Genomic DNA, 13429 nt, shown 5'->3' with positions numbered 1-13429 from the left:
GAGACAGAAAGGAAGATCTTCCGTCTGCTAATTCACTCCCCAAGTGGCCGTAATGGCTGAAGCTATGCTGATCTGGAACCTCTTCCAGGTCTCCCACACGAGTGCAGGATCGCAAGGCTTTGGGCCATCCTCAACTGCTTTCCAGGGCCACAGGCAGGGAACTGGAAGGGAAATGGGGCCGCCAGGATTAGAACCGGCGACCATATAGGACCCCTGCACATTCAAGGCGAGGACTTTAACCATTATGCTATTGTGACGGGCCTATTTTTTTTTTTTTTAATATCCTTGGAGAGATGTGCTTAGCTGCTGCCACAGCAAAAACACCAGAGGCACAGTTAGCCCTGGGCCACCTTCAGGTGGACAAGCCAGCAACATCCCCAACAAGGCAGGGAGAGAGGGGGCCCCAGAAGGCCAGCTGAGGGCTCTGGGCTTGTGTTCAAATTTGGACAAGGTGACTGCAGTGTAATCCTTTCTCCTTTGTGCCGATTCGCTCAGCAGGGAAAGGTACCGACAGCACAGGGCTCCACTCCTGGGGACAGTGACTGGGTGGAGACCAGCTGCTGTGTGCTGACAGTGTCAGGGACAGGAGAGGCTCTGGTTAAGAACAAGAGTCCTTTGAGAAATCATGGAAAGTGTAACCAAGTCTATTTGGGTGCAAAGCAAAACATTCTAAAAGCTATAAATACCAGGGTTCAGTTTTTTGTTGTTGTTGTTGTTGTTGTTTCTAAGATTTATTTATTTGGAAAGGCAGATCTACAGAGAGGAGAGACAGAAAGATCTTCCAACTGCTGGTTCACTCCCCAAGTGGGTACAACAGCTGGAGCTGAGCTGATCTGAAGCCAGAAGCCAGGAGCTTCCTCCAGGTCTCCCACACGGGTGCAGGGTCCTAAGGCCTTGGGCTGTTCTCCACTGCTGTCCTAGGCTACAAGTTTGGTGCTGAATGGGAAGTGGAGCAGCCAGGACATGAACTGGTGCCTGTGTGGGATCCTGGCACATGCAAGGTGAGTATTCAGCCACTAGGCTGTCACACCAAGCCCAACCAAGGTTCTTTAAGATCATGGTGATGTATATTTTGAAAAATGATACAAGGATTTCCAGGTTTTTTTCACCCCAGCATACATGTTTTTAGTTCCACATTCCATGAACTTGTCTAAGTATCCCTGTGTTTGCTAAGATATCTAGAAGGAACCCCAGAAACTCACTGTTGAGTAAGAAAATTAAGATACAGAAAAACAGGGACCAGGGTTGCATCACCCACATCCCCCTGCCTGGTCAAGTGCTGGTCAAGGTCAGCTGCTCTGCTTCTGATCCAAGTTTCTGCTAATGTGCCAAGGAGGGCAATGGAGGATGACCGAGGGTTTGGACCCCGCCAGGTTTCAGCCTGGCCAGACCTGGCCCGGATCTGGCCCTTTTGGTGACTTGGGGGAGTGAACCAGGGGATAGAGGCTGCCCCCTCTATTGCTCTACCTTTCAAAAAAACGCAGAAAATATTGTCTGCCTCACTGTGCAGGTAGGTGTGAGGCCCGGTGTGGTAGCCTAGTGGCTAAAGTCTTCACTTTGCATTTGCCAGGATCTTGTCCTGGCTGCTCCACTTCCCTTCCAGCTCCCCCTTGTGGCCTGGAAAAGCAGTGAAGGACAGTTCAAACCCTTGGGACCTTGCACCAGCTCCTGGCTTTGGATCAGCTCAGCTCCCCCCATTAAAATTACTTGGGGAGTGAACCAGTGAATGGAAGATCTTCCTCTCTGTTTCTCCTTCTCTCTGTAAAAGTCTGACTTTCCAATTTAAAAATTTTAAAATAAGAAAAATAAAGAAAGGGCCTGGCACAATAGCATAGTGGCTAAAGTCCTCAACTTGAACGCGCCGGGATCCCATATGGTTGCCAGTTCTAATCCCGGCAGTCCTGCTTCTCCCATCCAGCTCCCTGCCTGTGGCCTGGGAAAGCAGTTGAGGACGGCCCAAAGCCTTGGGACCCTGCACCCGTGTGGGAGACCTGGAGGAAGCTCCTGGCTCCTGGCTTCGGATCGGCTCAGCTCCAGCTGTTGCAGCCACTTGGGAAGTGAACCATCAGATGGAAGATCTTCCTCTCTGTCTCTCCTCCTTTCTGTATATCTGACTTTGCAATAAAACATAAATCTTAAAAAAAAAAAAAAAGGAAAGAAAGAAAATACAAGACCATGCACCCAGCTCTCAAAGGGCTTACCTAAAGACCAACCATGTGGGCATGTGGGGGTGGGGCAGGGCAAATGAGCTGGCAACAGACAAAGGTGCAAAGTTTTGTCACCCAGTGGACACAATCACTAAATGACATGTGCAGAGCAAGCGCGAGCACTGAGAAGAGGCGGGAAGCACGGGCCAAAGGACCTGTGACCGCCCGGGGACAGCATCCTAGCCACCAGTGAGCACACATCCAGCTGTGGGGCCCAAACAGCACCTTGCTGACTCACTTATTTCACAAACAACCTCTGACAAATATTTGCCCCTGAGGCAGCAAACTGGGAGGGAGCTGGGAAATCACAGGCTCCCCTGGACCTGGCCTTGACCCCAGGGGGCTTTCCCCAGGTGGGGCTGGCTGGAAGGGCCCCCCCAGCCTGACCCCAGCCTCAGCTGACACCAGCCCAGGGATAGATGAATAACTGATGGACAGTGTAGTAAAGATTTCAGACCAAGTGTGTGACCTGCCCACCCCTCGCTGGCCCCCCACCAAGGCAGCAGGGAGCTCCAGACATAATAAATTGGATCACGTCATCCCTCCCTAAAGACACTGTTTTCATCCAATGTCCTAAAAGGATTTACTTACATGAAGGCTGGTGCAGTGGTGTAGTAGGCTCATCCCCTACCTGTGGTGTCAGCATCCCTTATGAACGCCAGTTCTAGTTGCAGCTGTTCCACTTCTGACCCAGCTCCCTGTTAAATCTTTGTGCCCAGTGTGATGGCTCAATAGCTATATCCTCACCTTGCACGCGCCAGGACACCATATGGGCATCAGTTCAAGTCCTGGCTGCTCCGTTTCCCATCCAGCTCCCTCCTTGTGCCCTGAGAAAGCAGTGGAGGATGGCTCTGAACCTGAATGGTAGACCTGGAGGAGGCTCCTGCCTCCTGGCTTCAGATTAGCTCAGCTTCAGCCCTTGGGGCCATTTGGGGAGTGAGCCAGTGGACACAAGATCTCTTTCGGTCTCTTCTCTATAAATCTGTCTTTCCAATAAAAATAAATCTTTAAAAAAAAAAAAGCCAGGGAGAGAGACAAGGACCTTCCGTCTGCTGGCTCAGCCCTTGCACGCCTACTCAGGAACTCCGTCTGGTCTCCCATTCCGAGGGTGGGCGGCAGGAACCCAAGCACCTGGGCCATCTCTCCCGTGGCCTGGCCTCTCGGGCTGAGCAAGGTACTGCATCTGGGTCCGAAGCTCCAAGCAGCAGGAACTTGAACCTACTGGGATCCCAGATACGGTGCAAAGTTGCACCTGTCCCCATTTCCTGCCTTTCCTTTAGCTTGGCAACTTCTCGCCCTGCCAGCTCGCAGCACTCCCTCCCTCCCAGGAAGCTCCTTCCGGGTCGGCTAGGAGGTCCAAGAGTATATACGTGACTGGGCTTTGGCTACCATATCCATGAAGGTAGGGCTGCCCCCGACCCCAGGATCTCCGTGTTCCGCTGAGATATTTCGGAGTCGGGATCCCACCACATGCACAAAATGCCCGCCAGCCCTGTCATTCTATCTCGGCTCTTGAGCTGCTGCCAGCCTGGAGCAGAAGCTGAGACTGGCTATTCTGGGCACTTGGCGGGCCAGGCTGTGAGGTAACGCGTGTCCCGCGAGACAAAAACCGCCCCCTCGGGAGCGTTTCCCGCACAAGTATGGGCGGAAGCGCTCTGCCAACGCTGCCGGTGGGGGAAGTCTGCCCCTCACAAAGATGGCCGCCACGGAAGGAGCTGAGCCCTTATTGGTGCGGGAGAGCGGCTCGGATGGCGCTGATTGGTCAGCTGAGGGGGCGCGTCCCCGTGGGGGGCGTAGCGTCTCCCGTCCGGGCCTAGCGTGCGGTGGCCTGTCCCGAGACTATGTCGTGGGCGCGGAGACACTTGCACGCCGCCCTGGCTCTGGCAGCGGTTTCTGCTCGTGCTGCAACGACAGAAGGAGCCGCGCGGCGGGAACTGAGCACGCGGCCGGCTCCGCAGGAGCCCGGCATGGAGTATCAGGTATCTCCCGGGGCTTCCTGCAGGTCGTGATGTGACATATGGGGCCGATCCTGGGCCACGCCACATGCGGGCTCCTCTGGCTTGCGGGGCTGAGCGAGGCGCAGCGGGGGCTTGGGGAGGCGGGAACCTCCTGCCTGGAGTCCGCAGCGGGATGGGCCAGGAAGCTCAGCTCTGGTCATCGGACCTGGGGACCTTGAGGCTTGGCGTGTCGCGGCGGAGTGGGCAGGGACCCTGGTGGTAGGGACCTGGTCTCTGTTCTGTCCTGTGGCCCCAAAGTCCGGATCAGCAGGGGAGGTGGGGAGGGAGGGGACCCAACAGTTGGGGCTGCAGAGACCCACGAGTGTAGCTGATGAGGGGCAGTTTCCAGGATTCGGCAGGTGTGTGATGCCTGGGTGAGGGCCACTTGGGACATCTATACCCAAGGGCTTGGGTTCCAGTCCTGTCTCAGAAGGGCTCATTAAGTCCAGCTTCCTGCCAGTGCACATGCCTGGGAGGGCAGTGGTGGTGGTGTGAGTTGGGTTCCTGCCATCCACGTGGGGGCCTCGGATGGAGTTGTGGCTCCTGGCTTCAGCCCAGCCCAGGCTGAGCTGTTGTAGGCCCTTGGGGGGTGTGAAACAGCAGAAGGAAGAGCCTACTCCATCTCCTTTTCAGAGAAAAAAAGAAAAACAAAAGTGCTTTGGAGAGTCTGTTTTTAAAGAAAGGTTTTTGTTGGTGGTCAAGTGTCAGAGTTGGTGGGGGTGGGGGGCAATGGAAGGCCCTAGAAGCTGGAAAACAAATCTGCATAGGTGCTGGCTGATGTTGGACCCCACCTTGATGGAGTGGGGTCTCCCAGCAGCCCTAAGGGGAAGCAGTTGGCACTGGCACGCCCTACACCTCTGTGGGCCCTCCTGAGGCCGTGCCCCAGACACATCTGTCCATCTCTTTGGGTCATAATGTGGGGAATTCTGAGAGACCCTGGTCTTGTGTGGACCTTCCTGCCCCCTCCAGCCCTGCAGTGCATTCTCCAGAGGGTGGGAGGCAAGTAGAGGCCCTGGGAGTCCTGAAGGCTGGCAAGCCAGATCTGATCCGTTAGTCATGCCATGTTTCTGGCCTGGCACTCCCTGGGTGGGGCAAATTGCCCCAGGCATCCAGTTTTGCCCCAGTTGGAAAGCTGCCACTTCTGTCACTTTGCGCTGTTGCTTAACTCATAGGCCGGTACCCTAGGCCCATGGTGCCCTGGCTTGGCCAGTGCTGCTGGGCTGGGTGCCCCTGTCTCTCAGACCCGAGGGGAACCCTAACCTGTGGCTTGGAAACTGTGGTTGCCAGGATGCCGTGCGCATGCTCAATACCCTGCAGACCAATGCCAGCTACCTGGAGCAGGTAAAACGCCAGCGGGGCGACCCCCAGGCCCAGCTGGAAGCCATGGAACTCTACCTGACACGGAGTGGCCTACAGGTAAAGGAGGGAAGGGATATGTGACCACACTCCCCCGCCATCCTGGCCTGAGTGACTAAAGTGAGGATCCTGTCTGTCCCAGTTGGAGGACCTGGACCGCCTGAACATCATTCACGTCACGGGGACCAAGGGGAAGGTGAGAGGCTGGACGCCGGGGTAGGGGTGGTATGGTTGGTGGGGGGGCCCACACTCACTGTGCCTTTTCTCCATAGGGCTCCACCTGCGCCTTCACTGAACACATCCTTCGGAACTATGGGTTGAAGACAGGATTTTTTAGGTACAGAGCTGGAAGGGCATGTGGTGGAAGCAGCCCTGGGGCAGCTGTCAGTGTGTCTGTCTGTCTGCCATACGTTCTTCACACAGCATCTACCATCTTGGTCTCTGGGGTTTATGGCAGTTTCATGGTCATAAGGGAAAATGCAGTGGGTGGGCTTGCTGTGGCCTGACTAGGAGCCACACACACAGCCAGAGCCATCCGGGATACCGCTAAGGGCAAACACATGTTGTAAAGTCACAAAAGGGTTTTCTCCCAGTGCGCTGTGTCTGCTGTCAGGAGCAGGCTTTGGCTTGGAAGGGCGCAAGGGAGCCTGCCCCAGTTGGTGGTGGCTTTGCTTTGGAGACAGCGCCTCCTTTTGGTAAGCCAGTGGAATGAGTCCCTTGGCTGCTTCTGGGGATTTGGTTTGCTGGCCTCTGGCTGTTGCTGGCCCCATCAGGGTTGCCCTGCCAGTGTCAGAGGCCAGCAAGGGAGCGTCACCGCTGCCCAATATCTTCTCCCTACACTGCTGTTGCAGTCTTTGAGGGAGCCATGGAGGCTTCCCCCTCTCAGGATTTAGGCCTGCCAGCAGGCCCCAAGGTCACCAAGGGTAAGGCAAACAGTGGCCTTCAGCCGCAAGAACCACCGGAGACAAGCTGGTGAGGAATATCTGCTTCATTACGCACAGGTTCCAGGTTTTAAAGGGTAAGGAAGGGGAGGGCAGGAGGGAGCCTTCCGCCAGACCGCACATGTTTAGGTATACTTCCCTTGACTTTCAAGCTATGTTGGAGGTCACACTCCGCGTGTAGGCCTGAAGGCTGTGCCTTGGGTTATGGGGAAGGTTAGGCTTAAGCCACGCTCTCCAGGCATAAGCCAATCCCTCCAGGCAGCAGGACAGGGGCCTGGGGGATCACCCACATCCCCCTAGTGAAGTGAGGTGGCAGCGGCATCCCTCTGCTTGCATCTCAGGGGCCCGCTGGCCTGCAGGCAGCCTGCTCTCAGGTGGCGTGTTGCTGGGGTCCATGACTGTGTAAGGTGATGAGAGAAGCCCTGACCGTGTGATCCTGCAGATGCAATGTGAACAGTGGTGACAGCCAGGCCTAGAGCAGGAGGGCTGACAGACAGACAGACATGGTGGCAGTCGGATGGACATTAAGAGGGGGTCAGCTTGGAGCGCAGAGATGACGCTAGCCCAGCCTCTGGCAGGGAATCTTGTTAGATCTACTCACTGGGTCAGGTGGGCCAGGAGAGGAGAAGGGGCAAGGGCAGGTGCAAGAGGCCTGGAAACGGACAGGAAAGGGTGAGGAACATGGCACGTTCAGAGGGACTGGGTACAGCCCTGGGCCTCGCTTGGGAGGCTGTGTTGATGGGCGGGGCCTCACAGGGAGGGGCCAGGGCAAGGAGGCTGTGCTGAGAGGGCTTGGCGGGGAGGCCTGACTTGAGCTCTCCCGGCAGCTCTCCTCACCTGGTACAGGTACGTGAGCGGATCCGCATCAACGGGCAGCCCATCAGCCGCGAGCTCTTCACCAAGCACTTCTGGCGCCTCTACCACCGGCTGGAGGAGACCAAGGTACCCCAAGTAGGGGGCTGCAGGCTGGGAGAGAGGGGTGACAGAAAGGGGCTGTATGTCCCAGGACCCCCTCTCCTCGGAGCAGGGCCTGATGTATCCCCATGCTGCAGGACGACAACTACAACTCCATGCCTGCCTACTTCCGCTTCCTCACGCTCATGGCCTTCCACGTCTTCCTCCAAGAGCAGGTGCGTGCCCGCCTCCCGAAGCCTGCATCCGAGGCAGGCAGGTGTGGGCACTCTGCTCCTATGTGCCTGCCCCCCATGTATGCCCTGCCATAGCCCCTGATCTCCTGCAGGTGGACTTGGCGGTGATGGAAGTAGGCATTGGTGGGGCCTACGACTGCACCAACATCGTCAGGTGAAGGTGGCCATGGGGTGGCAGCTGGGGAGCGGGCCCCCACCTGACCGCCTGCAGGGAGGGACACGACACTGGTCATCTTCCACAGGAAGCCCGTGGTGTGCGGTGTCTCCTCCCTTGGCATGGACCACACCAATCTCCTCGGGGACACAATGGAGAAGATTGCATGGCAGAAGGGGGGCATCTTTAAGGTGACCTTCCAGGCTGGGGATGGGGAGGTGCACTTGAGTCCTGGCCCTGTGGGGTACCTGGAGCAGGTACAGTCCCCCTCCTAGCTTAGGTGTCTCCATGGTGACCTAAGGGACAGGATGCCGAACGGGTGTGACAGGCATGCATGGTGGCATGGGGGCCATGGTGGGGAGCATGGGGAGGGTCGGGGGTGCTAGGCGGCCCCATCTCAGTCCCCACCGGCTCCCCACAGTGTGGTGTCCCAGCTTTCACATCTCTCCAGCCTGAGGGGCCCCTGGCGGTGCTCAGAGACCGAGCACAGCAGATCTCGGTAAGTCGGTCAGCCTGGGAGGGAGTCTTGAGGGTGTGTGTTGGGGGGTGGAGCTGCCGCCAGCTGCCGCCTGGCTCCCCACAGTGTCCCCTTTACCTGTGCCCACCGCTGGAAGTCCTGGAGGAGGGTGGGCCACCGCTGAGCCTGGGCCTGGAGGGCGAGCACCAGCGGGCCAATGCTGCCCTGGCCTTGCAGTTGGCGCACTGCTGGCTGCGGAGGCAGGAGCACCAAGGTGAGTGGGCGGAGCCCTGTGGGGGTGGAGCCACGAGGGCGTGGTAATTTGGAGTGGAGCCATGTGGGGCGGAGCCATGCATGGGTGGAACCACGAGGGGGCGGGGACATTCAGGGTGGAGCCCGGTGGGGCGGAGCCATGTGTGGGTGGAACCCGAGAGGCAGAGCCCTGAAGGAGTGGAACCCATGTGGGGCGGAGCAATGAGGGGCGGGGCCATGTGGGGCGGGGCCGGGGGCGGGGCTTCTTGAGTTCTGGCTCACTCGCGTGCCCGTCCCCCGCAGACACTGGCGAGCTGAAGTCCTCCCAGCCCGGCGTCCTGTGGCAGCTGCCCCTGGCGCCCGTGTTCCAGCCTACAGAGCGCATGAGGCACGGTGAGTGGGGCCTCCTGCCCACGGGTTTGTCTGCTTTCCTGTTTGGCAGTTCCAAGTGGAACTGGCTCCAGTGATGGGCTGTGAGCAGCAATCCTTCCTGCTTTGCGTCTTCCTGAGCCTGGTCTGCCCACTGAGGTGGTGACAGGACGCGGAGCTGGCTCAGGATGTCACTACCGTCCCCTCCATCAGCAGGGCACGAGTGTCCCAGGGTGTGGGAGGGAGGTGCTGTATACACAGCAGGCAGCAAGCGTGTCCACTGTGTGCCAGGAGCGTGGCCTTCCTGGAGAGGGGGACTTGGTGGGTGGGGATCCAGGAGGGCTTCTTGACTACCAAAGCATCTCCTTGCCCCTCCTCCAGGGCTTCGGGACACGGAATGGCTGGGCCGCACGCAGGTACTGAGGCGTGGGCCACTCACCTGGTACCTGGATGGTGCGCACACCACCAGCAGCGTGCAGGCCTGTGTGCGCTGGTTCCTTGGGGCGCTGCAGCAGCAGGAGAGACCGAGCGTGTGAGCTCTGGGTGGCCTTGGCAGCAGCGGGGGGAAGGGGCGAGGCAGGTCCGGGTGGGTTGTGGGAAGGAGCACCCGAGTAGAGGGGCAGAGGGGCTGCGGGAGGTGCCGCTGGATGACCACCCCGGCCCCTGATGCAGCGGCTCGGAAGTACGTGTCCTGCTCTTCAACTCCACTGGGGACCGGGACTCAGCGGCCCTGCTGAAGCTGCTGCAGGTAAGGGGCTGCGTGGGGGCAGGGCTGCTGTGTGACCCCTGGGGCTCCTCCCTTGGTGCCCCCTCTGCCATTGTCATGCTGAGATTAAGCTTGAAGAAGCACTGGGGCTTAGGAAAGCTTTGTCCTCGGTCATTGCCCTGGTGCCCTGACTGCCTAATCAAACCCAGGGTCTAGGCTCCAGGGAGGGCGAAGGGTGGTTCAGAGGTACAATCTCGCACCCCCTTGTATGCCCTTAAGTGTCTGCTAAGCCTCAGCTTGCCTGTCCATAAAATGGGGACGCCTGGGTGGGTGTCTGCTTCTTAGATGTGGTTGAAGGCATCCTTGGGATGCAACGTGAATGCAGGCTCTTCTCTCCTGGGGAAACTGGGGCACCCCCAGGTCATCCTAGGCCCATTCACAGACCAGGAGGCTGAGGCTGTTCCTGGTTGGAGCCTCTCTGCATTGTGCAGGCAGCACCTTTGGCTCAGCCCGGGTGTGGGGGCTGCTCACTAACAGATGGGCCTCCGCAAGTGCCCCCTCCCCTGGGTCTGTGCAGTAAAGGTGGGAGGGGGCAGGGAGCGTGCGTGTGTGTGTGTGTGTGTGTGTGTGTGTGGCGGGCGTGGGCACAGTGGAGGAGGTGGGGCATGCATGCAAGGGACGGGGCATGCAAGGGGCGGGACAGGGAGGGGAGAGGAGGGGAGGCCTGGCAGTCCGGAGCAGGGCTTAGGCAGCGTCATCCCACTCAGCTGGAACAAGGTCTTACACGCAGCTCCCCCTTGGTCTTTCCAGCCCTGCCAATTTGACTATGCTCTCTTTTGCCCCAACCTGACAGAGGTGTCATTCACAGGTGACGCAGGTGAGAGGGGACAAGTGTGGTCCCAGGGTGGTGAGGGTGGTTGGCAAGGGGGCTGAGGGCCCGGGTGGACCACACAGGCGTGGGAGCGAGGCCTCGGTTTACTCTGTGAGCAGACGTTTGGTGCAGTTTGGATTATGTGTCGTGTAACTGCGATGCTAAGGAAGTTATCGGGAAGGATGTTCTTCAAAACCAGCCCACGCTGGTTCCGGAAGCCGATGGAGTGGTTCTCAGCCATGTTTCTTCTAAACGGAATAAAGTAGCATGGAAAACGCCAGGGCACGTTGTTCAGGGCAGGGGTAGCTGTTGTATGGGGGAGATTCTGTTGCAGGCATTTTCCAGGAGTCTTCCATTTGTGGAACATGTACATTATTTAAAAAAAAATGTGGCATAGATTTCTATTTATTTGCACCAACATAAATTTCTTAATTTCATTTTCTGCAAATATTGAAGTATCCCCCTTATTTGGTAAAAAAAAAAAATCAGTAAATTTTATCAGTTAAATTTTTCCCCTCTACTGTCTTAGTTTTTTTTTTTGTTTTTAAGATTTAATTATTTTTATTGCAAAGTCAGATATACAGAGAGGAGAGACAGAGAGGAAAATCTTCCCTCCAATGGTTCACTCCCCAAGTGAGCACAACGGCTGGAGCTGAGCCAGTCTGAAGCCAGGAGCCAGGAGCTTTCTCCAGGTCTCCCACGCAGGTGCAGGGTCCCAAGGCTTTGGGCCGTCCTCAACTGCTTTCCCAGGCCACAGGCAGGAAGCTGGATGAAAAGCAGGGAAGCTGTGATTAGAACCTGCACCTCTATGGGATCCTGGTGTGCAAGGCGAGGACTTTAACCGCTACGCTATTGTGCTGGGCCCTTGTTTTTTTTTTTTTTTTTTTTAAAATAAATTTGATGCAGTACTGGAAAAATGACAGATGCCCACTGAAGCGTCCCAATGTGTCTGTCAGCAGATGTGATGACTCCACATCAGTCTAGAATAAACTGGGAGCTGGGCCAGTGCTAAGGCAGCAGTCAGGATTCTCATGTCCTGTGTCACAGCCTTGTTTATTCCAGGAGCCTAACTCGGCTGCTTGCTAACTCTGACTCGGAACTGAATGGGAAGTAGAGCAGCTGGGACATGAACCTGTGCCAGTATGGAATGCCAGTGCTGGCAGGCAGAGGATTAGCCTGATAAGTCACTGCACCGGCCCCTCAAATAAACACATTTTCAAAAGACACAACTCCTCAAGTCCCGGGTGGGATTATCTGGGGAAAGTTCTAGAATCTGCATTTTAGCCAGCTCCCTCGGAAATACACCAATGTGGTGGTGGACTCCAGCTGGACAGTTGTCCATGTCACAGATGTGTTGGGAGCTATAAGACAGGGCTGTGCCTTTCTGGGCCTGACTGAGCCTCAGTGTCCTCCCAGCATTGGCTGAGAGTGTGGCTACAGCAGAGCGATGTATGCCAAAGGCCTGGTGTTGAGGGGGTGGGGTGCACAACACCTGTGCCTCCCCTCCCTGCACACCTGTGCCTCCCCTCCCTGCACACCTGTGCCTCCCCTCCCTGCACACCTGCAGCTTCCCCCTGCGGTGCACCCACCACTTCCCCATGCTGTGCTCCCTTTCCTGACCTGCCCATCTCTGCACCCCACAGACCAGCAGAACTTTATGGTGACCCTGGACCAGGTGCTGCACCGCTGCCTGGAGCACCAGCAGCACTGGAGCCACCTGAATGACGGTGTCCGGAGCCCCCACAGCCCAGGGCAGGCAGGATCCCTGCTCCACCCTTCCAGCAGCACCTCCTTGGTTTTCAGCTGCATCTCGCACGCCTTGCAGTGGATCAGCCAAGGCCGGGATCCAGTCTCCCAGTCCCCCAGCCCCCCGAGAGGTCTCCTCCCCTTCTCCCTGGCCAGCGGCAAGACCAAGGTACTCCGGGAGGCTACTGCTGTCCATGTGCTGGTCACAGGCAGCCTGCACCTTGTGGGCGGCGTGCTGAAGCTGCTGGACCCCTCCCTGTCCCAGTAGCCAAGGCTGCGGGGCTGTGGGGTCGGGGTTGGAGGAAGGGCAGCCAACGCCTGGCCTGCCATCTCCGTGAACTCAAGATACCAGGAGGTGCCTTTGATTCTTGTTCTCCTGAGGGCAGGAGGGACTCTGTGTCTTGGCCATGCCTTCCCAGCAAGGACAGCGCCCCCACATGGCAGGCCTGGCACCCGAGCCTGCCCTCCCACCACCCAGCTCGTTGTAGGAGCTGCCTGGCCAGACCCAGGGTCCTGCTGGCTGCCAGGGAGTGGATTTCTTCCTTGCAGTGCCTTCTGGGAAAGCCAGGGCCTTTTCTGTCTGGGCCTCCCTGGTGACCAAGTGAATTAAAGCCTTTCACTTTTTTAAAGAAATGGCAAAACTTTTCCCTGACTCCTGACCTCTGTCTGGCTCTCTCAGGCGACAGTCAGTCCGGGACTAGGGGGTGTGTAGCCAGTCCAGGAAGTGGACAGGGTGGCCCGGGGCAAGTCCCTCCTTCCCTCTCGTGGCAGCATGCCAGGCACTGCTTTGTGGACTTCCTGGCACAGATCTTGGAAGGAGACTTGTGCCCATTTTACAGATAGAGGATTTAAGCATAGCTGGCTTTGTGGATCCATGGGACCTGCCCACTGTCCCAGCCACCAGGTGACAGGCCCGGGACCAGATGCCGGAGCTAGCAAGGACTGCATTCACTCATGAATGGATGTTGCAGCTGTAGTCCTGGGATGTGCTGCCCAGGGAGCAGCAAGCAGAGGTCGCTGGTAGAGCCCCCACCCCTGCCGGGCCCTTCCCCACCCCTCCCCTTCTCCCAGCCCAACACTGGTTTCAATGTCTAATTTATTGGGGATGAATATACAGGGTTGGATGCAGGATGAGCATCTTGGCACCTCCCATGGGGTCGGGGGTGTGCCAGGACTGCTGGATCCCTGCTCCCACACACACACACAAACTGTTCTTGCCACCGAC

The 13429-nt window shown here is 57.6% G+C and overlaps 1 protein-coding gene across 2 annotated transcripts; it reads left to right on the top strand.

The window, feature by feature from the left end:
- The first annotated feature begins 3679 nt into the window (after nucleotides 1–3679).
- FPGS (folylpolyglutamate synthase) lies at nucleotides 3680–12859 on the top strand. Of its 2 annotated transcripts, XM_041004521.1 has the most exons (15): nucleotides 3680–4186; nucleotides 5492–5620; nucleotides 5703–5756; nucleotides 5833–5897; nucleotides 7329–7443; nucleotides 7554–7631; nucleotides 7742–7803; nucleotides 7892–7994; nucleotides 8225–8302; nucleotides 8387–8534; nucleotides 8816–8905; nucleotides 9263–9413; nucleotides 9554–9629; nucleotides 10398–10464; nucleotides 12102–12859. In XM_041004521.1, the coding sequence occupies exons 1-15, from the start codon at nucleotides 4049–4051 to the stop codon at nucleotides 12470–12472; spliced, it is 1725 nt and encodes a 574-aa protein (XP_040860455.1). In that variant the 5' UTR covers nucleotides 3680–4048; the 3' UTR covers nucleotides 12473–12859. The 2 variants fall into 2 exon arrangements, with proteins under 2 accessions (XP_040860455.1, XP_040860456.1); XM_041004522.1 differs by lacking the exon at nucleotides 7554–7631.
- The last annotated feature ends 570 nt before the right edge of the window (nucleotides 12860–13429 follow it).

This window comes from Ochotona curzoniae, unplaced genomic scaffold (genome assembly GCF_017591425.1).
Source record: "Ochotona curzoniae isolate NIBS_2020 unplaced genomic scaffold, NIBS_Ocur_1.0 scaffold_3208, whole genome shotgun sequence".
Classification (NCBI taxonomy): Eukaryota; Metazoa; Chordata; class Mammalia; order Lagomorpha; family Ochotonidae; genus Ochotona; species Ochotona curzoniae.
Note: the sequence above shows the minus strand (reverse complement) of the source record. Positions and strands in the feature narration are given on the sequence as shown.

Excerpts from the sequence above, each read along its gene's own strand:
- FPGS (XM_041004521.1), top strand. The coding sequence starts at position 4,049 with ATGTCGTGGGCGCGGAGACACTTGCACGCCGCCCTGGCTCTGGCAGCG. Across the intron at positions 7,632-7,741 it reads ACGTCTTCCTCCAAGAGCAG|GTGGACTTGGCGGTGATGGA; the intron begins GTGCGTGCCCGC and ends GATCTCCTGCAG. Across the intron at positions 10,465-12,101 it reads GTCATTCACAGGTGACGCAG|ACCAGCAGAACTTTATGGTG; the intron begins GTGAGAGGGGAC and ends TGCACCCCACAG.